Raw genomic sequence first — 22,927 nt, 5'->3', positions numbered from 1 at the left:
CCCTCCCCTTCCTAAATGCACCCTGCAGAAGCAGCAAGTCTGGCAGAAGGGTGGCGGCACTTGTCTCTCCTCTGCCTGTGCTCTCCAGGCTCGTGTTGCAGTTAGAGCTGAGGCCAAGTGTCTGCGTGCCTGCTTCCTGTGCAGGAGGGCAGGAGGAACCGGCGGGCCCCCATCATCTCCCAGAGCAGAAACCTGCCCCGCCCAGACCCTGTGCCTCCTCAGGGACCCCATAGACTACGGGGGCCCTGGCAGCTCTGCAGGGTGGGGCCAGGCGCCCCCCCACAGCTCCGGCTGCTGATTCACGTTGCTCGTTGCTCGCCAGAGGGCGGGGTGGCTGGGCTGACAGCAGGTGTGTGGGCTGCGAGTATATTTGGTCCGTACCCAGCTGGCTGTGACAGCCACCCCCTCTCCCTCACCACACATCTGCCCCAGCTGCACTGCTGCCGCCAGGCCACGTGTGCACACCACACTTCCATCCGGTCCCCACCCTCTCTGCCCTCCCCACGTGCTCCTTCCCAGCCTGGGAAACGACAGCCCCGAGAGGAGCCCCGGGAGTGAGGCAGCCCTTCTCTCCCCTGCAGCTCTCCCTGAAGTGCCGAGCGCCAGAGGTGTCCCCGCACGTGTGCCAGGCCTACGAGACCATCCTCAAGAACTGAGGCCCCGGCCAGAGCCCGCCCCAGCCTTCTGCCAGCCCACTGAGGAGCTCCCTGCGGGGCGACGGCGCCTCCTCCCAGGAGGGGCCTGGCAAGGCTCCTAGTCACCCACGGGGCTCCCTGCTCCTGAGGGCAGGGCCTGCCTGGTTCCTCCGGGCAGGGCAGCACCCCTCCTGGAGTGAAACCTCAGTGTGCTCCCGAGCTGGGAGGCTCCCCTCTTCCATTGCTGCTGACATTTGGGGTCAGTGAGGAGGGGACCGAAGGAGACAGAGACAGAGCAGTCGCAGAAGCTGGACAGGGTGACCCAGCGTTCTCTTTCTGATACCTGAGGGCAGGTACAAGGGTTCCTTTCTTAGGCTCCCAGCCTGGGAAGCACCCTGCCCCTCAGTCTCTCCTAGGTTGGTGTAAACAGTCCTCCCCCACAGCCCACCCTCATGGGATGGGCCCTTCCAGGCCATCCCGGTGCCCGGAGAGGGTCCCCTTGGTACCAGGAGAGCTGCTCTGTCAGAGTCTGGGGTTCCCAGGACCTGCAACCCCACCCTCCCTCTCCCTGCATCTGCCCAGCCCGGGGCCCGGCAGTCACGCCAGCTGAGCCCCGGCCTCCTGAGAGCCGACCTGCATGGGGAGGACCAGGCAGAAGCTCCCAGAGGCTCTGCCCGGGCTCCTGCTCCCCTGGCAGTTGCACACCCCCCACCCCCACCCACTTGCCCCTCTTGCCCCTGAGGACCGTCACTGCCTATGATACATTCCTCGGTGTGCCCTGGGCTCCCAGCAGGGACAGGGCTGAGGGATGGGAAACGCAGGCAGGCAGGGTGCGCCCTGTCCAGGGTTTCTTTCGGATTTCTCCCTAGTGTCTGCTTCCCTCCTCTCCTGGCCTCCCAGGTGTCCGCGCTGCCCGGCAGAGCGTTAGGTCCTCCTGTTACCGCTGTTTAATAATAAAGGTTCTGCTTTTGGCAATCACGGCCACTTTTTTCCCTTTCCACCAGGTGTCGGAATTGAAAACTGCCTCCGAGTGATTGAGGGTGGTTTTCTGAGCCCTGCTATCCAATATATATATATACATATATATATATATATAAATAGAGACTATATATTGTATGTTTACTCTTATTTTCAAAAAGAGAAAGTGAATAAAAACGATGACATCAAGCCTGTCCCTGGCCAGTGTGTCAGGTCCTGCCTGAGGCTCTTCCGGTCGGGTCTGGGGCCCCCTGGAGTCCAGGGTCAAGCCCTTGAGCCGTGCGCCCAGCCCCTCCCCCGGCGCTCTGAGGACAGTGTGCTTCCCTCCGCCCTGCCCTTAAATACTGGTCTCCCTGGCACCTTTCCCACCCTGGATCCCAGCTCTCCCCAGCAGACTCTGTCTGGCCTTTTGATGTTGGCCTTTTGATGTTCCTTTTGGTTTTCCTCAGTGCCCTGCCGTCAGGGAAACTGCTGGGAGCGGCTTTGGGGGAGAGGGCTCTGGCAGGCAGGCTGCGCACCAGGCCTGTCTGGGCAGGCAGCTCGCCGCCCTGCAATTGCAGCTGGCTGAGTGTGGCTCTAAGCTGACAGCCACCCAGCTGCCACCAAGGACTCGCCATGTGGCCCTAGTCCTGGCCTTGGCCTGGCTGTCCGGGGAGGGCAGCCAGTCCCCGGGCAGGGCTTCAGCAGCAGAGCTGCCTCGTGGCCGGTAGGCCTTCAGCCTGCTTCTGGGAAAGGAGCAGCCCAGGTGCCTCTGGCCTGTCTCAGCCCCAGCCACTCCCTGCGCCCTGCCCACCTCTGACATGGGGCTGCCTTCCCAGCTGCCCGCGGACCAGGCATTCGCAGGGGCATCTGGCCCTCCACTGCCCCACCTCTGACCCCTGGGTATTGCCATGCTGTCCTGGGGACCACAGAGCCTAGGCCCGGGATTGCAGAGCCCTAGTTCCCATGTCACCTGAAAGCCCCAGGCTCCGAAGGCCCTGCACAAACACAGCTGGAGTTCCCTCCGGCTGTGGACTGGAGGAGCAGGGCTTTGAGCCCTTGAGGAAAGACTCTTGCCCTGGCCTGCCCCGCAGCCTGCTGCCTCTGACACGTGGGAGGCCCGCTTCCACCCCCACGCCCTGTGAGTGCACTGCCGGCTCAGCCACCCAGGGGCCGCACCCCCCACCACTGAGGGCAGAGGAGCGGAAGCGTAGGACAGCCGTTCCCGGTGGGGTGATGATGGGTGACTTCAGGCCCAGGGCTGAGCCCCCGGGGTGAGGTGAAGAGCTGGTGAGAAAGGCTGGCCTGGTCGGGCAGAGCGCCTTGGACAATCGCTGAACATCCTGGGCTTGCCCTCCCAGTTCAGTCTGTGGCTGGGCCTGGGCAGTTGTGGGCGGGCCTTACCATGATTTTGCCCTCTCACACCCACGCAGTGCCCAGCACGATGGGGCCCAATAGTCTGTATACCTGGGGAGAGCCCGAGGCAGAGAGAGCATGCTCACTCCCAGTTACCCGAGCCTGGGCTTGACCACCTAACCGCATCAGGAAAACATGCCCCCAGGGCCACCACGGGAGGGCGGGGGCTTTGGAAGTGCTGCAGGGAACCTCCAGTCTGCGGCCTCCTCAGCTTCCCGTCCCTCACCTCAGTGAGGGTCCATCACGTGCCTCCGCCCCTCTCCTGGCACTGCCCGGCCCTGACGCGCTCCGGCCTCCGCACGCTCGGAGCCTGGCGCTGCTCAGGGGCCTTGGCATCCGCAGAAGATGCCCCGGCATCCTGGCCTCCCCGGCCACGTGGGGAGCGCAGCAGCAGCAGCAGCAGCAGCAGCCGGGTGTTTCTGGAACGTCCAGCATAAACCCGGGGCCTGACTGGGGACCCCCTGTGTGCCCGCCACTGTGCTACGTGGCTTCGTTTATTTACTCCTTTTAACAGGGCTTCACTTTGCATTTTTTAAATCTTTAGTTAGTGGTTGGCTGTGTTTGTGTGTGTTGTCTTACGGAGTGATTCTGGACCCCAGTAAGGTAAGCCACACAAAGGATTGAGGTCTGTCTCTCACCCTTCCCTGGTCCTTTTTTAATTTTTTTATTTTTTATTTATTGATTTGAGAAAGAAAGACAGAGAGAGAAATATCAACTTGTTGCTCCGCTTATTTAGGCATCCATTGGTTGATTCTCGCGTATGGCCTGACTGGGCCTGGAACCCGCAGCCTTGTCGTACAGGGACGACCCTTGAACGGAATGGGCCCGCCGGCCAGAGCCCACCCTCCCCTACTTCTTCCTAGAGGCAAGCCTGCTTCCTCGGGGAGCCTACTTCCTCCACTTCCCTAGGGGCAAACTTTGTTGCTAGATTTTGGTTTTCTTCCAGGAATATTTTGTCCGTGTAGGTAAGCAAGTCCACAGAGATGTTTTCCAAACAAGTGGCGGCACACTGGCGACGCTGCCAGGACTTTGCTTTTCCTCTCTCTCCGTGCGGACGGGTCCACGTCAGCACCCCGCGCCCGGCAGCCGGTGCCGCTGGGTGGAGACGCTTGGGGCCGTTCCCTTGTGCTGCCGCGCTGAGAACCGGGGCGGTGAATACCTCCCCACACACGTCCTCATTGAGGGCACCCATGCAGCTGCAGGATCTAGCCCCAGAGTTACCAGACCAGAGGGTGTACGCATTTTACATTTTATATTTTAATTCTTCTTTTGAAAAGGAAATGCATTCACATTGGTCCCACAGGGAACCAATGTTACCTCCTAAAGAGACTCATTTGATGTCTAATATGTTTTTTTTTAATATATACAAATGGTAGCTTGGAATACACGCCATTCTGCACCTTACATCTTCGAGACTCTTCCACTATCAGTCCATCATAGAGAGAGTCCAGCATGACAGCTGTATGGTTTCCCAGTGAGTGGAGGTACCATCCTGAACCAGGACCCCCAAGAGGTCCCTTGAGTGGTGTCTACAGCGTTGCTGGTACAAGTGATACTGCAAAGAACGTTCATTTTCATAGATCAATAAGTTCCTGAGATGGAAATTGCTGCGTCAGCCCTTGCGGGTGTAGTTCAGTGGATTGAGCATGGGCTGTGAACCAAAGGGTTGCCGGTTCGATTCCCAGTCAGGGCACATGCCTGGGCTGTGGTCCAGGTCCCCAGTGAAGGCCATGTGAGAGGCAACCACACATTGATATTTCTCTCCCTCTCTTTCTCCCTCTCTTCCCCTCTCTAAAAACAAATAAAATCTTTTTTAAAAAGAAAGAAAGGAATTGCTGGGTCAAAGGTAGGCTCCTCCATTATTTTGATAGCTGTTGCTAAAACTCCTCCAACCGACATCCCACCAGCCAGGATTGAGATGTCTCCTCCCCTGCGCCCTCACGGACTCACACAGGGACGTGTGCCAGGCCGACGGGTGAGACATTGCATCCTGCTGTGTTTCGAGCATGCCTCTGTTCGTGTGTCTGAGCCACTCACATCCTTTTCCAGGAGCTGTCTGCATCCTTTCTGCCCACCTTTCTTTATGGTTATTGGTCCCTTTCTGTTTCTCCCCATTTTGTTACTGCTTTTTACTTTTCCTTGCTGAAGTTGTTTTTTGTGCAGTCTTCTTTTAATCTCTTCTCGTTTCTAGCACTTACCTGATCTCAGTGTTTGTGTTTCGATCCTGTTCCATCTGGGCTTTATGTTAGAGGCGAGGTTGGGATCCAACTTCCTCTTTCCCCAGATGGTTACCCAGTTGTCTCCACACCCTGTACTGAATAATTCATCTTCTCCGCACAGACCGAAATGTCATTTTATCACACACTAAATATATATGAGTGCTTCTGTGGATCTGCTCTGTACCAGGGAATTTGTCTGTTCACGAGCCACTGCATTTTTTGGAAATGTATTGCATCTTTATATTTTCATAATCTATGGTACCCTCTTATTTTCCTTCTTTGTTCCATTCGAACTTTAAAGGTAGTTTCTTTTACAAAATACTGATGCTAATATTTTTTATTTAGATTACATCAAATATTTATATTAACTGATGGAGAATTGACATCCATATAATGATGTCAATAATAATATTAATTTTATATCCAAATACAGGTATAGATACCTTTCCATTGGTTCATGCCTTCTTTGATGTCTCTTTGTAATATTTTGAGTTTTCTTCATTAAAAGTTCTTACATGCATATTTGTTCTTTTAAAATTTTTTTATTATAGTTGGCACACGACATTGTATTAGTTTCAGGTGTATAGCATAGTGACTCAGTATTTACATACCTTATGATGTGATCACCACACTAATTCTAGTAACCATCTGTCACTGTGCAAAGTTGTCACAATATTATTGACTGTACTGATTTATTCTTGCATTGGTTCGAGCGTTGTCTTTATCATTTTGTAAATGCTTTGATTACAGTTGCCATAATTTTATTAGTTCCAGGTGTACTCCTCAGTGATTAGACATTACATAGCTAATTAAGTGATCATCCTAGTAAATCTCACACTCATCTGACGCCGTGCACAGCTATGATAATATTACTGACTGCACTCCCTAAGCCGTGCTTTCCATCCCCAGACTGTTCCGTGACTGCCAGTCTGTGCGTCCTAATCCCCTCACTGTTCTCACCCCTCCCCCAACCCCTCCCACCCAGGACACATCTAAATGTTCTAGTAGCTTATCAGTCTATTTCTGTTCTGCTTTTTTTTTTTAGATTCAATTGTTGATAGATATGTATTTATTGCCATTTTGTTCATATTTTTATCATTTTTCTTCTTCTTTTTCTTCTTCTTTTTCTTCTTTTTCAAGAAGACCTTTAACATTTTATATAATGCTGGTTTGGTGATGATGAACTCCATTAGCTTTTTCTTGTCTGGGAAGCTCTTTATCTGTCCTTTGATTCTAAATGATAGCTTTGCTTTGCTAGGTAGAGCTTTTTTTTTTTTTGCTTCCTTTTATAAATGGCTCTTTTTCATTCTTTTTCATATGTAATATATTTGTGATCTAAATATATATTTATAAATATATAAAATTTAAATATTGGAATAATATAACACAAATTATATAATACATAATTTTTCTTTTTTAAATTGACTGGAGAGAGAGACACACTGATTTGTTGTTCCACTCGTCGATGCATTCACTGGTTGCTTTTTGTGTGCGCCCTGACCAGGGCTCAAACCCACAACCTTGGTGTATCAGGCCGACACTCTCACCAACTGAGCTACCCAGCCAGGGCCTGTAATGCATCAGTTTTCAACAAAACTGCAGACCTGCTTCAGATTTCACTGGTTTTCCCACTCATGCCCACCTCTGTCCCTGGATCCCACATCCCTTGTGGTTGTCATGTCTCCGGGGTCTCCTCTGCTCTGTGACAGGTTCCCAGACTGTCTTTGTTTTTCATGACCTTAACAATTTTGAGGGGTACTGATCAGATATTTTGTAGACTATCCCTCAGTTCAGCTTGCCTGATGTTCTTCTTGGGGTGAAATGGGAGTTTTTAAGAAGACCAGCCCTGGCTGGTGTGGCTCAGTGGATTGAGCACCAGCTTGCGAACCAAAGGGTCACCAGTTCAATTCCCAGTCAGGGCACATGCCTGGGTTGTGGGCTGGGTCCCCAGTTGGGGGCATGCGAGAGGCAATCAATTGATGTATCCCTTACACATCCGTGTTTCTCTCCCTCTCTTTCTCCCTCCCTTCCCCTCTCTCTAAAAAGAAACAAATAAAATCTCTAAAAAGAAGACCAAAGTGGTGCTCTTCTCATCACATCACCTCAGGGGCACCTGCCATCGACATGACTTATCACAGGCACGTTAGCCTGAGTCACTTGGCCACGGTGTGTTCACAGCTTGTCTGCCGTGAAGGTGCTTTCTCCCGGTCTGTGCGCTGTGCTCTGGAAGCCAGTCACCGAGTGCAGCCTACGCCCGGGCGAGAATGCGGGGGCAGGAAGTCGCTGCATAAATTATTCAGTATTCTTCTGTAAGGAAGATTTGTTTCTTCTCCCACACTTATTTCTGAAATGATTTATGTTAGTTTGGAGTCATATTTATTTTATAATTTTGGTTTAAGGCAAAACTACATTCCTTTTTTGTTAAACTGTCTCTGCTCTGGCCACTGGGAGCTCTGTCAGGTAGATTCCGTGTCCCTTTGACATGCCGCCGTCCTCGTGTTCCTTTGGCAACTTCCTTGCTCTCCAGCGGTCCAAGATGCTCCAGGCTCATGTTGTATTGTCCTGCCCCAACCCTAGCATCAGCCGTTTTTCTCCAAGGAGTCTGGTTCATTTGCCGGCAAGCAGCATTTGAGACCAAGATCTGGGTGCTGGGTGACCATGTTGCCCCCAGGGTGGCACTAGGAAATGCCTGTGTGCATACTTACTCAAGTATGTAGACATGCCCCTCCATTATGTTTTATGATTCGCATATAAAAATGAAATGCTGCCTTGGCTGGTGTGGCTCAGTGGACTGAGTGCCAGCCGGTGAACCGAAAGGTCGTCACTTCTACTCCCAGTCAGGGCACATGCCTGGGTTGCAGGCCAGGTCCCCAGCTGGGGGTGTGCGAGAGGCAACCAATTGATCCATGTGTCTCTCGTACATGATGTTTCTCTCCCTCTCTTCCCCTCTCTCTAAAAATAAATAAAATCTTAAATTAAAAAAATTGTTTTATATGCACAAATTCTGTCCCTTCCAGCCTTACTAAACTGTTGTTTCTCTCTGTGTCATCTCGTTCAGTCACACAACGACGCTATAAAGATAAGACCATTAGGATCCCTTCAAAGGGAAGGAACTGAGGCTCAAAGAGTTTAAGTAGCTTGCACAGATGGCCCACCCTGGGAGGAGCTCTCACTTCTGAGGCAGGAAGCCCTGTTTGCCCCGCCTCCTTGTGTCCTGATGGCTGTAGACCCTGCTGGCCTCAGGGGGCTGACCAGCTACACTCAACAGGCAGCGTTGTGGTGGTGACCAAGGACCCACGATAGGCCAGGCATCCATGTGGTCAGGGTGATCCCCATTCAGGGCCTGGGACCAGAGGCGTGGAGCTGTAATTCATGGTCAACATAGACCGTGATTAATGGCCAGTGAGTGGCCCAGATGGCTGGGCCAGAGGAGTCCAGAGCAAATGCCGCTGGAAGCTGGATGCAATCCAGGGAAGGGCTGGAACTAGGACAGTTAGGGAGAAGCTGTGTGGCAAAGGCTGGGACATGGGGTGGTGGGTACCCAGCTGGCTGGCTTTAGGTGGCTTTTGGCAATGAACTGGGGGACACCAAATCCTGGGACACGGTGCCTGTCCCTGGCACTCTCAACCACCCCTCAGTCCACCCCATTTTCTGTGGCTAATCCTCTAGGGCTCAGCTTAGGTGTGTCATCAGGTCCTTCCTGAACCCCCCTCCTTGGGCAGGTTGGTGCACCCCTGGGTCCCATCAAACTCCTGGGCCTGAGCCAGCCCACTGCTCCTGTTGCCACCTGTCTGTGCCTGGCTGTATGTCTGTCACCCTCGAGAGCCACAGAGGGTGGGTCTGGTGCCCAGCACCCAGGCCCTGGTGCTGAAGGAGCACAGGCATGGAAGCTTGGTGGGTGCTCCCTGGAGCACTGAGGGGAGGATGAGAGGGAGGGGCACGGGGGGCGGGGTGCTGCAGCAGACAGCAGCCGGGCTGCCTCTCCTTGGGGAAGGAGGGCGGGATCAATGAGAGAAAATCTGAAATTTACATCCCGGGCAGACAGGCGGCCCAAGGTCTCTGGCTAAGGGGGGCAGCAGCTGCTCACTCCTGTCACTGCTTAGCCCAGCACCCCTGCTGAGAGGATCTTCCTCAAAGTCCCTCCCCACAAGGCCACAGATGACCGGCTCCTGAAGCCCCCCTAGCCCCTGGGCCCAGATGAAGTTGGGTTCCTCAGGAAGTCAGGCTTGGTGGCCCCGGGTCCTGGGTTCCGGTACCTGTGTCGCCACTTTCCTTCTGGACAGTGTTGGGCAAATCATGGCATCCCTCCGAACCTCACTGAGCACACAGCTATGGGTCAGGGCTTGGCACACCACTGGCCCTTCAGAAATAGCAGCTGCTGCTGGCGATGCTGATGGAAGGGTTTCCCAGGGAACGTGTCACCCCTGCAGAGGCTGTGGGGCTTCATGGGAGCTTGAGGACATCCCCTGTTCCGAGTGTGCTCCATTATTCCAAAACCACACGCTGAGGAACCACACTGGGACCTGGAGAGGCCCCCCAACCAGCCCCGGTGGCTGCTCCTGAGGAAGCCCTGCCCGGGAAGGCACCCCCCGAGGGTGGGCAGGAGCGAGAAGAGAGGGTGGTCCAGGCAGGGGAGAGGGCCCACTGAGGGCCTTAAGGAAGACTAGCCTGACGCGAGGGAGCCCCACACCCTGCTCAGCACCAAACAGGAAGGGGGCCTTCGTCTACTGACTCCCTGCCTTGTTCCCCAAAGGCAGTGAGGTGGCTCACAAAACCCAGGAGCCTGGAAAGTTCCAGAGAGAGAGGGGAAATTGGGTGATGGGAAAAGTCACGGCAGGAGAGGAAGACGAAGCCAGGAGTCGCCCCTCACTGGGCCTGAAGACTGGAACAACTGCCGAAGGTAGTCACAAATCTGACTCTGAGCTCCCTGCTGGCTGAGGAGAAAAGGGAAGACAGACCCAGGTCCCTGATCCAACGTGGGAGGATATAAACACACCCCACGCTCTGAAGAACGCCCCCCCCCCCCCCCCCCCCGTCGCCATCATCAGCTCCCTGGAGGCTGCACCCCTCCCCACTTCAGGGTTTAGCTCCTGGTCCTGCCTGCACTTCCCCCAAGCTGAGGTGTGCATGTCTGTGTGCTTACCGTTTCCAGATCCCATGTATTCTGGAACCTTCTCGCCTAGAATAGGACTTTTTCCCCCTTTCTTTTTAAAATCCGTCTCAGCATCCCGGCACGCAGTAAGCGAGACCCCTGGTCAGTGCAGAAACAGGACAGTGCGCCTTTCACCCAGCACCTGCATCTGGTCGGAGCAGTGGGAGCCCCCTCTGCAGGGGGGGGGGCAGGCGGAGGAGAGGCCGCTGGGCAAACCCAGACTCGCCGAGCCTGACGGGGAAGGAACTTCCACCAGCTCCGGGGAGGGAGGATTGGGGCTTTGAGGGAGCTACAGGTGGAGGGAGACTCAGGTAGAAAATCTGGCTTCAGCAGTGGCAGAGGTGGTGGCAACCAATTTCTAAATCTTCCAGCCTTGTTTGGGCAGGGATCTGCGACCGAGCGGATGCGAGACCTGGTGAGCGCTGGTCTCAGCACGCTCTGTCCCTCCCTCCCTCCATGATTGCCGTTTGACATAGTCTGCAGTGCTGACCATTTACTTCTGGGGGCAGAGGAAGGCGGGAGGGCTCCTCGGAGGAGACCACCTGGCTGCTGGCCAGCGGTCACGCGCTGCCCCTCAACTTGGGAGAGTGCTCTTCATGAAACGGAGATTCCAGGCTGAGGCTGCAGATTCAGGGATCACTTACCTAAGTGCTTAGCAAAGGGCCCAGCCCTGTAGAGTAGGTTCTCAAGAAATGATGTCTGCTTTTGATGGATGCGGAGCAGGGAGCCAGCGCAGTGCGGAGACGCGCCCAAGGTCACACAGCTGGGGCCGTGTCCGCCCCGGGGTGGCCCGAGTCCAGCGGGCCGGGGTTTGCCTGAAACCAGCTTCGCGGAGCGGTATAAGGAGGAGCGGACGCGGACGTGGGCGAGAAGGGCTTCTATTTTTGAGCCGATGAGAGGAGCGCGGTGCGCGGAGAGAGCTGGGTCCCTCCCCGAGCTCCCAGCGCCCCAGTCACCTTCCCGCGACCCTTGCCGGGAGGGGTGTCCCGGGCGAGTAGGGGGAGGTGGGAGGGGCAGCAGGCGGTTACCTCATCGGCTCGCTCGCGCCGCCGGCTGGGGCGGCGACTCCAGGCACCGGAGCGAGAGAAGGACGGAGGGATCGCAGCGCCGAGAGGCAGCACTGTCCCCTGCGCCCCGCTCCACTGCGGGACCCTGGCGGCGCGGAGGTCGGATCTCAGTGCCGCGCGCTGCCGGCGGTGCCTCCAGTCCCGCTGCGGGGCGGGGGCCGTGTCTGCGCGCGGCGCGTCGGGTCTGTTCTCTCGGAGCTCCGGCACCCGCCGGAGCTGCTCCTGCGCCCGTCGTCGGCCTGCTCCGCTGTCTGTCTGACCTCCTGCCGCCAGCTCAGTCCTCTGGCCTGGTCTCTCCCGGCCCCGGCTGCTCCAGCGGGCGATGAGGAGCGCGATGGGGCCGGGGCACACTGGGCAGGGCGCGCGGGGCGCACGGAGAGGCGCCGGCCCATGAGGCTTCCCAGCGCAGGGCGCGGCAGCGCGCGCCGGCCATGGGGGGCAGCCTGCGGGTGGCCGTACTCGGAGCCCCGGGAGTGGGCAAGACGGCCATCATCCGCCAGTTCCTGTTCGGCGACTACCCCGAGCGCCACCAGCCCACGGATGGGCCGCGCCTCTACCGGCCCGCGGTGCTGCTCGACGGCGCCGTCTACGACCTGAGCATCCGCGACGGTGACGGCGCTGGACCCGGTCAGAGCCCCAGGGGTCTAGAGGTAGCGGCTCGAGGGTCGAAGAGGGGTGTGTCAGTGTGTGTGGGGGGGGGCGGTGTACACCAGTGTGTCCGCGTGGGCAGCCCCGGCGTGCCCAACCGTGTGCACGGATTGAAGGATGACTGCGTGTCCTGGTGTTTGTGTGTCTCACCCTTCTTGCTGGCCTGGAGGTGCGCAAGACCAGGCCCAAGGCTGGGCGACTTTGCGAAGTGGTTCTTTCTCACACAAGTGCCTCTGTATTTGCCTGCCTCGGCTGGTGGGTCTGGATTAGTGCGTGGTGGAGCATAGTCGTGCCTCCCCCAGGGGTGAGCGTTGTGAATTTGGGGCCTTGAACAGAGCCGCATTGGGAAAGTTGGGGCCAGACACAGGGGTGTACTTTCTTGGGGTGGGGGTGTCATTCCCTGCTCCCCCATTTCTGTGGCCTGGAGCAAAGACTCATACAGGAATTCATGTAAAGACCAGGACAGACATTGAAGCCTTGGAGCTGGGTGCCTTGGAGAGGCGAAGAGGCAAGAGCAGGCAGGATTAAGCAGGGTTTCCAGGAGGGGTGGCATTTGGGCTGAACCTGTACGGATGAGTGAAGTTTTGATGAAAAGAAGTGGCAAAAACACTCCAGGTGGAAATAAAATAATGTGTTTAGACCTGAAGACCTAAACGTTTGCAGCTGCCCACAACAGGCCCCGTGCTTTGGAATCAGTTTTAGGGGTGGTAGTAACCAGCCAGAGCGTGCAGGGAGGGGAGGGGCCTGACCGAGTTGAAAGCTGGAAAGAGGAGGAAACGAGAGGGTAGGCAGAGTGGAGGCCTAGAGAGGAGCAGGGCGGTGGCTGACCAACTCCAGGCACGGTTTGGAAATTGTTATCCTGGTGGCCATGAGGACGGTCGGGCCTTGGGGGGGCAGGGCTCACAGAGGAGGATGGGGACCACCAAGGTCAGAGGGTGAACTGTGGGTTTAGCGTCAAGACCCCTGCAGAAGGTCGGGGCGCAGCGCAGGAGAGTGGGGAAGGGGCGCCGGCAAACCCCAGCCTCCCGCCCCCAGGAGTGGCCAGACGCTAAGGACTGGAGCCTGCAGGACACGGACGCCTTCGTGCTGGTCTATGACATCTGCAGCCCGGACAGCTTCGACTACGTGAAGGCGCTGCGGCAGCGGATTGCAGAGACCAGGTGAGGATGAGAGGATGCAGCTGGACTGGGGGGTGGGGGCTGGTGAGGAGGAGGGGAGCTTTTGCCAATTTGGTCGGGCCTTTGCCGGAAGGGAGCGAGTGGGTTCTTTCGCCATCGTGGGCCTGGTCTCAGGCTTGCTGAGCCAGGCCTTTGTCTATGGGAAGGTCTTTGGCCCATACGGGTCTGGTGTTGTTTGCTGGGGTGTGTCTGGCCGCAGGAGAGGATGCTCTTGAGTGTATAAGCTCACTGGTGGAATTACCACGGGGTCTTTAGCACCTGGCCCTCATTCCCATCTGGCCCCCAGGCCGGCAGGTGCGCCCGAGGCACCCATCCTCGTGGTAGGCAACAAGCGGGACCGGCAACGGCAGCGCTTTGGGCCTCGGCGAGCACTGGCTGCCCTGGTTCGCAGGGGCTGGCGCTGCGGCTACCTCGAGTGCTCAGCTAAGTACAATTGGCACGTGCTGCGTCTCTTTCGCGAGCTGCTACGCTGCGCTCTGGTGCGCGCGCGGCCTGCACACCCAGCCCTGCGCCTACAGGGGGCGTTGCACCCCGCACGCTGCAGCCTCATGTGACCAAAGTGGACGACTCTGATCGAGAACGGGGCATTTTGACTGGAACAACCGGGGACCTGGACTGGACGAATTTGACAACTGTTTTCGGATTGGACAGGACAATCTCCTCCCTGATTGGATGAGGAAAGCTCCCACCCTGTCTCCTGGAGGACGACAGGCCTCTCTTTGAATCTCATTGGACCCAGCCAGGCCCCATTCAGACAAGATCAGTCTTTTCTGGGATATGGAGTCGCGATCTCATTGGATGGAAGGGACTTGACTATGAATCTGATTGGAAGCTCTCAGACTGCTTCTGGAGCCTTACCGGACAAAACCCTAAGTCATATATCTCAGGAGATAATAAAGGGGGAAACAATTCAAGTGCACCTGGCATTTCTGGGATGGACAGGGTAGTCATAAGCCTAGAAACGAGCTGCCAGGCTTTGCCCCCAACAGCCAACTCCAGAATCTCAACACTTAACAAGGCCCCCAAAAGGGTGTGACAGCCCCAAGGATGAGTCCCCAAGAAGCAGACACAAGTGGCTGGAACAAAACTTTACTGTCAGGTTCTGCAAGGCCACAGGACCTCAGGAAGGTCTTCACTGGGCTGGCCCAGCCTCCTCTAAGGCATTCAATAATATTAGTAATTAAATAGCAACACTGATCCCCCAATCGGAATGTACAACAGAGGTCCCATTGTGCCATGTGGTCCTAAGGGGTCTGGTCCCATGAGGTCTGGTACCCAAGAGGTGCAAGGGTGGGGGTGTTCCCTGATGCAGAGGGGTTAAGGCCACAAAGGAAAAGGAGGGGGAAGTGGGGCCTGGGGGCAGCTGGGCTGGTCCGTTACATCCAGGAATCTGGCTCAGCCCTTGGGCTGACCGAATGTAGGGCATGCCAGGCCCCAGGCACCGTGGGTAAAGATGGGCGGCGGGGGCCCCTAGGTGTGGGGATTCGTGAGGGTTTTCGGTCTGGCTGTGAGTCCATCCGGCCCCGTGCCCAGGTCCTCAGGGGCTCAGGGCCAGCCAGGTGGCTCCCAGCTGCATCTGGAAGCCCCCCCACAGCAGGGCAGGGGCTACCTTCATCGGAAGAGCTGGACAGGGCTGGACCGCGGCACCCAGGCAGCCCATTGGCCATCCGGCCAGAGTCCCCCGGTTGGCCACACTTGCCACCCAGGATGCTGAGGGACGAAGAGGAGGAACTGGTGGAACAGTAGGCTGAGTCGGGAGCTGCAGGGTCTGGGGCCCGAGCCAGGTCAGGGGCTGGTCCAGGGGGCGTCCCCCCAGCAGCAGCCTCAAGGGCTCGGGCATTGGCCAGGAACTCCTCTTCCAGGCGCCTGAACAACTGCTGCTCGTGCTGCGGATCAAGCTGCAGGGGGGTGCGGAAGACACTGGCCGGTGTGGTGCCCAGCTCTGGACTGGGGCTGGGGACCCGGGGAGGCCGGGGTGCTGCAGGGCTGCAGGCACGGGGAGTACGGGGGCTGCTCCTGCCGGAGCCCCCACTGCCCCTACCCCGTGGCACCCACGAGTGCTGCCCATCTCGGTCCCTACGCACAAGCAGCACAGCATACTCCTCGCGGCTCTGGCTCCGGGCCCTTCGGGCAGGACTGGGGGTTGACAGCTGGGCTCTCCTGCCTCCTGGGGCCTCCCGGGGCCGGCCCCGATCTAGCTGATCTAGCTGGTCTCGGGACTGGCTTCGAGGGGCAGGTGGCCGTCTCGGGGAGGCTGGGGTGCCTGTGGTCAGCCGCCGGCTAGGCCGTTCCCTCCAGGGAGCAGTGCTTGAGTCATCACTTCGGGCACCGAGTGGGCCGCTCTGGGCTGAGGAGGCTGAAGAGTCGCTGTCCCCAGAGTAGCGTCGAGAGCGGGGATGAGGGGGCAGTGAATCCCGGGCCCTGGGCAGGGGAACAAAAAGAGAGATGGGGCATCAGGGCAAGAGGACCGGCGTGCAGAAAGGGTAGGGAGAGGAAGAAGCAGGTTTGTGGTTGCTGGGGGTGGGGAAGGCACCTGTGGTGCTGTGGGGGGTTTTGGTGGAGGTTGTCAAGGGCTTATGTCTGTCCTGGGGACTTCCAGGGAGAAGTGAGACTCTGCAGCAGCTTCCCACAGCCAGGGTCCCTACCCCCACAGCTACCCCAAGGCGGCGGAGGAAGCAAGGCCTCTGGGGCCCTAAGCTCCCCCCCCCCCAGCCCTTCTGTTTCCTGGGCAGGCCAGAGGGAAGCGGGGTTGGACTGGCTGCCACCCAGCCCCAGGGCCCGCCCCAGCTGTGTTGTTAGTTTGGTTGGGTTGCCATGGAGATGGGAAGCTAGGCCTGCCCCCACCCACGGGAACTATTCCCAGGGTGTGAGTCACTCTGGAGCACAAGCTCCTCCATCCAGGACAGGGCAGACGTCCCCACCTCCACCCTCTAGACCCCTCACCTCCATGCTGTCCTGCCTCTCACCTGAGTGAGGTCTCGGGCCCCTCCTTTGAACTTCGTAAGCTGGTGGGTGTCACCTCTGGCCGGGAGCCTCGCCGCTCACCCCCTGGTGTTGGGCTACCAGCTCGGGGGCTGGGGATGGGTGATCCCCTCTGGGGGGAGAAGGTTTGGGTCCTCGGCTGGGGTGGGCGGTGCGCTGCAGGGAGAAGACAGGCGGCACGTGAGCGGCGGAGCCACAGAGATGAGCCCCCTGCCCCTGCCTAGGGCACTAACCTGTGGAGGAGCAGCGGCAAGGGTCATGCTTGTCTAGGTAGTGCTCCAGCGTGTCCCAGCCGCCACCCACTCGAACCATCACATGGCTCCTCAGCACCTGTGGGAGCCCGGCAGGTCACAGCCTGTCCCGTGGGTTGGCAGCCCACCCCATGGGCTGCCGCCTGAGGGTAGCCCCTGACTCTTACCCGTACAAAGATAAGCAGGCTGGAGTCTCCCACGCGGTACTTCCCCTCCGAGACCTTGATCATGGGAAATTGGTCTGGGCAGGTGCAGCGGCCCAAGATCTCCCTCACCTGAGGCCAAAGAGGAATGGCTGGAAGTCAGGGGTTAAATCCCTCCTCCTGGAGCATGACGTCAGCCACTCCAGGGTCAGAAGGAAGGAAGTCCTTCCGGGGAATGAGGGCATGACTGTGTTGCCCCAGACTTGGTACAGCCTCTACACTTGACCTTTCACCAGCTCTCCTTCCCTTTTCACTGTGAGGGGCAAGGAGAACCAGACGGTAGGGGGGTGGTCAGGTCAGGACCTGGGGCCTCGACAAGGCCCATTCCCAAAGCCTCCGAGCCTGGGGGCACCCTGCAGCCATGCTCACCCTCCCTTCACCCACTTCACAGACATGGAGACTGAGGCCCAGAGGGAGGCCAGGTCCTGGGAGGAGGCAGGTCCTCGGGGCTCACAGCGCACGGAAGCAGGGGTGCCGCAGACGCACCAACATGCACACTCGGGCCACCTGCCTGTTGAGCATATATCTGCCCACATGTCCCTTCACGCCCGAGCTGCCAGGCTGGCTATGCGGGCGGCTCCGCCCACCTCTCCACCCACCCACAGCGGAGCTGGAGGAAATGAGCAGGTGGAGCCTCGGGTGGCCCTGGCCTAGGACAGGGGTGGGTGGGGTGGCAGCCTCTGCCCACGCCATCCGGCTGTCCCCCTCCAGAACGGGTACATCATAGCCCTAACCCCTTGATAAGAAGGAAACTCTAGGCCTGGCTGCGGGGGTGTCAGGGACACGGAGGTACCCGGAGAAGGAGGAGGGAGCTGGGGGCATGGCCTGGCACCTCCTGTGCTCAGAGCAGAACTAATGCCATAGCTCCCAGCAGCGATAGCAGCTCTGGGCTTGGCTTCCCACATAAATAATGTGCGTGGGGCCCTGGAGCTTCCTTAGGCACCACTGAGTACCTACTGTGTGCCAGGCACGTTGCTCAGGGCCAGACGTCACAGGGACCCGCTTACCCTCAAGCAACATGGATGAAACTGTCTAGCACTTGAATAAGGGCACTCAGGAGGGGCTCAAGTCATGTGGCCCTGGATGAAGGCAGACACAGCACTTAGCTGGTGCCTGCTTCGCACACAAGGGAAGGGGGTCAGTCATGAGGCGGAGCTCACGTTTTGCCCCAAGCCAGCTGGGCCACATGACCTCACCCAACACCTCTCCCACTCCGCAGGCCTGCGTATCTCCTCGGGAGCCAGGCATACACTCGGTGCTCAACATACTCACTCTTTCCACGGGGCAGGCTGTCCTGCAAAGAGGTTCAGGGACCAGCTGTGGGCACTAGCTCTGCTGGCTGGTTCCTGGTAAAAAGTGCAGGGCAAGAGCATAGCAGGGGCCCCTGAACTCACCAGTTCGTCGAGGTTGCGGAGGTCCATGGGCGTCATGCGGGGCCCACGGGCGGGAACCCCTGGTGCAGCAGCAGTTTCGGGGGTGTCCTCCCCGGCAGTGGGGGCATTGGGGGCACTGGGGGCCGAGGGTGCAGCACGCAGCTCCTGCTCAATCTCCTGTTCAAACTGCACGAGGCGAGGAGCGAGCAAGCCGAGGCGGGCCCCGCGCCGAGCCACCTCCAGCAGGCAGAGCACCACGCTCTTCTCGTTCTTCCGCAGCACCAAGTCCTCGGTCTCAAACATGAGCACTTCGGGCACTCCCAGCTCCACTCGGCACCAGCCGATGAAGGTGGCCACGTTGTCTCGGGCCATGAAGGAGCCGGGCACCACGCTGTGGGCCTGGAAAGCCACACCTCGCGCTGGGCGGGCAGCAGCCAAAGCACGGGCAGCCTCGGTGACCGCGTTGGCATGCTGGCACAGAGTGGTGCCGGTGGCCAGGCCCATCAGGAAGCCATCACCGCCACTGGGCAGCCCCAGTCCGTACAAGGCGTTGAGCCACTCGGCCAGGTCCTCCTTCATGGCCTCCACATAGGCCTCACTCGAACGGAATGGCCTCACGCTTTTGGCTGCCGAGCTTGCAATGCCTGCCACTGGGTCCGCCATGCCCAGGCCAGCCGCCAAGTCACTGTGGGCAGGGACACAGATAGGATGGCTGTGAGGACCCAGCAAGCACTCAATACGGATTAAACCACTGACCACCTGTACCCACTTGTCATTTCAGGCCAAATGCCTGGGTGGACCCCTGGCTGTGAGAAATTTCTCTGTGCCTCAGTTTCCTCATCAGTGAAATGGGCACAATAATATTACTTTCCCCTTCAGACTTAAAGGGATAATTTTTATAAGTGATTTAGTGCCCATAAGTGTTTGCTGTTTGGCTACTTTGGGGGAACCTGGCTGAGTCCTCCTTGCTGCCCGCTGTGACAGGTTGGAGCTGAGCCCTGAAGAGATGGAGCCCACCACCCCAGACTCACAGTGGAGGAGCGGAGCCCAGGTCCTGACTCACGCCACTGCTCTGGGATGCTGTGAACCCCACCTCCTCCTGGAAGGTGTGAGGTCCTCCCTCAGCCTCCTTCCCTAAGGACTGTCATTATAACAACGACATAGCAGCTACAGTAACAGAACCGCAGGGACATGCACGGACATTGGCCAGGGTGGTGATAATTATCTCCATTTTACAGATAAGGAAACTGAGGCGCAGAGAGGGTAGGAACTCCATCAAGGTCGCAGACCTGTGGGTGGTGGAGCCTGGGCCCAGCTGATCCCAAGCAGTGATTAGGCAGCCGCTGCCTGCGGCCAGGCCCCGCCTCCGAGAAGCCTCCCCAGCGCCCAGGCTGGTGCGTGCCGGGACTCCGAACGGTCTCCTTCGGCTGACCAGCCCTTCCGGACTTGGGCCCAGAGAAGGTGCGGGGCTACCCAAGGTCACACAGCCCGGGGGAGCTGAGGCCACCGCCGCCCGGTTCCCCATCATTGCGCTCCCGCGGGGCTGGGGTTGTTGGGGGTCCCCGCGCTCACCTGGCTCATCCCGCGGCCTCGGGGAGCATCGCCCCGGTAGGGGCAGGGGCCGGAGCTGGGCCGGACGGCCGCCGCCCGAGCCACAGCGATCCGGTCCCGCCACTGCAGCCACTGCGCCCGTCTCAGCCCCGCCTCCCTGGAATTCGGATCCGGCCCGGAGGGGGCGGGTGGGGCCGCGCTCTTAAAGGGGCCGTGCAGTTCCCGTCCTGGCAGGGCGTGCTCGGGGAGGAGCTGGAGTCGCCTGATTGGGGGCCGGGCCAGGAACCCGTTGTGTGGCAGAGGGCCTGGTCCTCCCGCGGTGGACAGAGGCGGGACCAGAGCCTCCAGACGACCCTACCACCCTAGATGTCCCATGCTCATCCAGGCTAGTCCCCACAGTCCCTTCTACCCTCTTTGGTCTCCTGGGGAGGAGTTTGGGTGCTTCTAATCACACCCCTCCCGCTATAGTGGCCTCCCTGGAGAAGGCCACAGGGCCCGTTCCCAAGAGGAACTCCGGAAGCGATAGAGGCTGGGGGCTGCAAAGTCACCTCCGGCAGAAATGTACCTCCCTGGGTCAGATAAATGAGGCCACCCCGCCCACGGGGGTTTAGAGCTTTCTATTGGCAGTGCCAGCCTCAGGTCAGGCAGTGGAGGACAGCTGGTGGTGCCCACTCAGTGTCCTGTTCCACACTGAATGTTCATGTTTAACCCTGAGGTTAGGGGAGCCCCTTTCTTGGATGGAGACACTGAGGCTTAGAGGGTAGGTAGGGGGCTGAGGCCTGCGGGTCTGACCCTGTGACCCCTTGCCCTACAAGCTGGGGAGAGACCAGTCCTGACCACTTGGACCACTTCTGGCCTCCTAGGTCGGGCAGAGCGCTGAGGGGAGAGGAGGACAGAAGGCAGCAGCTCAACCAGTCTGACTCTGGAGGGTTAACCCCCGCTGTTTTTTTTTTTTTTTTTTCCAAACTGTAGAGGAGGGACCTGACTGGGATCAGCGGGAAATCCTGCCCCCTGCTGCTGCTGGCTGGGCGGGGACACCAGGCCTGGCTGGGCAGCAGCCTTGCTGGCCAGGCGGGGCCAGCTTGGGGTGGGGGCTGGGGGAGCACTGCCAACAACAGCCAAGACTCGGAGTTTTAATAAAGCTCCTACAGTGTGCCAGACCTGCTCTGTGCTCTTGACCTGAGGTCACCTCTATGAGGGACACTTTTATGCCCAAACTAGAGCCCCGTCAGGAGAGCAGGCAGAGCTGGGGGGCTCTCTCATTCTAGGGCCAGGGGCGTTTGCTGAGAACTGCTGTGTGCCGGACCTCCTGGGGCCGGCCGCTCACAAGCACCATCTCATCAAACCCTCACGATCTTTAAAAACGTGGGCTCTCACCCCCATGCCCTAGATACCTAGGTGGTGCAGGACCCACTCTACCCTCCTCCCCAGCCCCCTTCTCCCCACCACAGAGTGAGAAAGGCCCACAGCTAGTGACAGTAATGGTTGACACTGAGGAGGCACTGATGGTGCACTGAGGGTCTTGGCACTGGAAACCAAGAGGAACAGGCAGGGAACAAAACAGCCAATCCTTGGGCTTGGAGGCGGCCTGGGAAGAAGGGAGAGGTGGAGCCCAGTGCAGGGGAGCGGGGCTCCAGAGTAGACTGAGGGGTGGGATGGGCCTGCAATTCTGAATCAGCTGGGTGGGTGGATGTCTGGACAGAGGGCTTTTCAGGGAGAGGGGATAGACGGTGCAAACAAAGACCCTGAGGTGGGCATGCTCCTGGTGTGCTGAGGAAAAAGTGAAGAGGCCCGTATCACCATAAGACACATTTAAACCTGTAGAGAATGGTTCATGAGTGTTTTTTGTTTTGTTGTTTTGTTTTGTGTTGAGCCAAACTTACCACAATTGCCAGGAAGCAAAATCTCAACAGGATGAGAAATGCTCCAGAGAATGGCAGTTTAACAACTTATTTCGTACATTCCAATCAAAGGGGAAGATATTAGGGAGTTACACGAAGTCCGTTGGTGGTAGATTAGGGAGGCGGGAGGAAGCAGAGCCAGGGAATCTCTGGCAATGGATAAAGAGTAAAATGGAAAGACACAGACTTCTTTGCACTGGTGGGTACAGCACACAGAGGTGGCCTGCAGGAGAATGAGATAACACAGAGGGACTCTACTGGGACACTGTGCCCTGAGGGGTCCAGAAAAAAGAAAATTATCTTGACATTCCCAGATAACAACAGACAAGCTCAGTTAAGATACAGACTGACCTTTGCTAGGGAAAGATAATTCCCTACTCGTCATGAACTGCTTTTAGTGAGCAAGTTTTCATTTCAGACCATCCTTTGTGGCTACTTCAGATCTCTGAGTTTGTAAGGCTGCCACGCAGGCCTCCCCTGAGCTTGTCAGGTTTTGCGTGTGGCCCTCTCTTCTTCTACACTCGTGAGACGGGGGTCAAGGGTGGTGGAGGGAGGAGGGAGGAGAGAGAAACTGGAGGATCAGGTAGGCTTTGAGGGACAGGGAGCCAGGAGAGATTTAGGGCAGGGGAGACAGGTGACCTGACTTTGGTCCTAACGGTTTCCCTGTGGCTGCTGTGGTGGGCAGGGCAGGCACCCCAGGACAGGGCTGGATTCTGGCTGTATTTTCAGGGGAGAGCTGAAAGAATGTGCTGCTGAGTTGGTTCCCTGTGGCTGCTGTGGTGGGCAGGGCAGGCACCCCAGGACAGGGCTGGATTCTGGCTGTATTTTCAGGGGAGAGCTGAAAGAATGTGCTGCTGAGTTGGGTGTGAATGTGAGGACAGAGTCTAGAATACCTTCCAGGTTTGGGGTTGCTGATACCTGAGGAAGAGAGGGCTGCTGGAGATGGGGCAGGGGCCACAGGTGCCCTGGTGGAAGATCAGAATGTGGGTACTAAGTAATTTAATGATTTCTAAATAATCTTATGTGTTATCATTTATAATTTAAGGCAAATGAGCCCCAGAGGGGGCAAGAGATATGTGTGGTCAGCAGCTGGGCAGGAATTTGACTTCTGTTTTTAGTTACCCACTGCACTGCCGGGCTCGGGACGTAGGAGGGGCCACGCTACCCCAGGCCCTGCTATTGGTCACTGGGTGGGGAGGTTAAGACCCATCTGTAAAATGGGACAAGAGTAGTAGTCACGTCATAGAGTTGTGAAACCTCATACCCTTACTCAGCTCGGTGCAGCCGGGACATGGGTTCAATACTCCTCTGAGGAGGAGGGGACAAAGTGGGGACTCACTTCTCCCTGTCTCCAGGCCCCTGAGTTGAGGCCCGAGATCACAGAGACCGACTCC

At 57.9% G+C, this 22,927-nt stretch overlaps 3 protein-coding genes across 9 annotated transcripts in view; 2 read left to right on the top strand and 1 right to left on the bottom strand.

The window, feature by feature from the left end:
* The window catches only part of AP1B1 (adaptor related protein complex 1 subunit beta 1), a 46,706-nt gene extending 44,904 nt beyond the window's left edge, over window positions 1-1,802 (top strand). For all 5 annotated transcript variants that reach the window (XM_036014477.1, XM_028527367.2, XM_036014476.1 and 2 more), the window contains one exon: window positions 582-1,802. In XM_036014477.1, the coding sequence (XP_035870370.1) occupies window positions 582-656 (75 nt within the window). In that variant the 3' untranslated portion in view covers window positions 657-1,802. The remainder of the gene's footprint in view (window positions 1-581) is intronic.
* A 9,070-nt stretch (window positions 1,803-10,872) lies between these two features.
* On the top strand, window positions 10,873-14,186 carry RASL10A (RAS like family 10 member A). Its single transcript, XM_028528778.2, has 3 exons — window positions 10,873-12,096; window positions 13,130-13,254; window positions 13,559-14,186. The coding sequence occupies exons 1-3, from the start codon at window positions 11,878-11,880 to the stop codon at window positions 13,824-13,826; spliced, it is 612 nt and encodes a 203-aa protein (XP_028384579.1). The 5' UTR covers window positions 10,873-11,877; the 3' UTR covers window positions 13,827-14,186.
* A 159-nt stretch (window positions 14,187-14,345) lies between these two features.
* GAS2L1 (growth arrest specific 2 like 1) lies at window positions 14,346-19,803 on the bottom strand. Of its 3 annotated transcripts, none has more exons than XM_028528229.2 (6): window positions 19,654-19,803; window positions 18,103-18,766; window positions 16,673-16,780; window positions 16,488-16,584; window positions 16,239-16,410; window positions 14,346-15,693 (listed from the first exon to the last, which is right to left on the bottom strand). In XM_028528229.2, exons 2-6 carry the CDS (start codon window positions 18,742-18,744, stop codon window positions 14,649-14,651), a joined length of 2,064 nt encoding a protein of 687 aa, XP_028384030.1. In that variant the 5' UTR covers window positions 18,745-18,766; window positions 19,654-19,803; the 3' UTR covers window positions 14,346-14,648. The 3 variants fall into 3 exon arrangements, with proteins under 3 accessions (XP_028384030.1, XP_035869730.1, XP_028384029.1); XM_036013837.1 differs by having other exon boundaries at window positions 16,239-16,416; window positions 16,494-16,584; window positions 19,654-19,797; XM_028528228.2 differs by lacking the exon at window positions 19,654-19,803 and adding an exon at window positions 18,851-18,962.
* Between the last annotated feature and the right edge of the window lie 3,124 nt (window positions 19,804-22,927).

The sequence above is a fragment of the Phyllostomus discolor genome, chromosome 13 (assembly GCF_004126475.2).
Source record: "Phyllostomus discolor isolate MPI-MPIP mPhyDis1 chromosome 13, mPhyDis1.pri.v3, whole genome shotgun sequence".
NCBI classification, from domain to species: domain Eukaryota; kingdom Metazoa; phylum Chordata; class Mammalia; order Chiroptera; family Phyllostomidae; genus Phyllostomus; species Phyllostomus discolor.
Note: the sequence above shows the minus strand (reverse complement) of the source record. Positions and strands in the feature narration are given on the sequence as shown.

What these genes read in the sequence shown, in the direction of transcription:
- RASL10A (XM_028528778.2), top strand. Translation starts at nt 11,878, where the DNA reads ATGGGGGGCAGCCTGCGGGTGGCCGTACTCGGAGCCCCGGGAGTGGGC. An exon ending in AGAGCCCCAGGGGTCTAGAG is followed by an intron (nt 12,097 to 13,129) that starts GTAGCGGCTCGA and finishes TCCCGCCCCCAG; the next exon opens with GAGTGGCCAGACGCTAAGGA. An exon ending in CAGCGGATTGCAGAGACCAG is followed by an intron (nt 13,255 to 13,558) that starts GTGAGGATGAGA and finishes TCTGGCCCCCAG; the next exon opens with GCCGGCAGGTGCGCCCGAGG.
- GAS2L1 (XM_028528229.2), bottom strand. Translation starts at nt 18,744, where the DNA reads ATGGCGGACCCAGTGGCAGGCATTGCAAGCTCGGCAGCCAAAAGCGTG. An exon ending in GCCTGCTTATCTTTGTACGG is followed by an intron (nt 16,585 to 16,672) that starts GTAAGAGTCAGG and finishes GGGCTCCCACAG; the next exon opens with GTGCTGAGGAGCCATGTGAT. An exon ending in GGGCCCGAGACCTCACTCAG is followed by an intron (nt 15,694 to 16,238) that starts GTGAGAGGCAGG and finishes TCCCCTGCCCAG; the next exon opens with GGCCCGGGATTCACTGCCCC.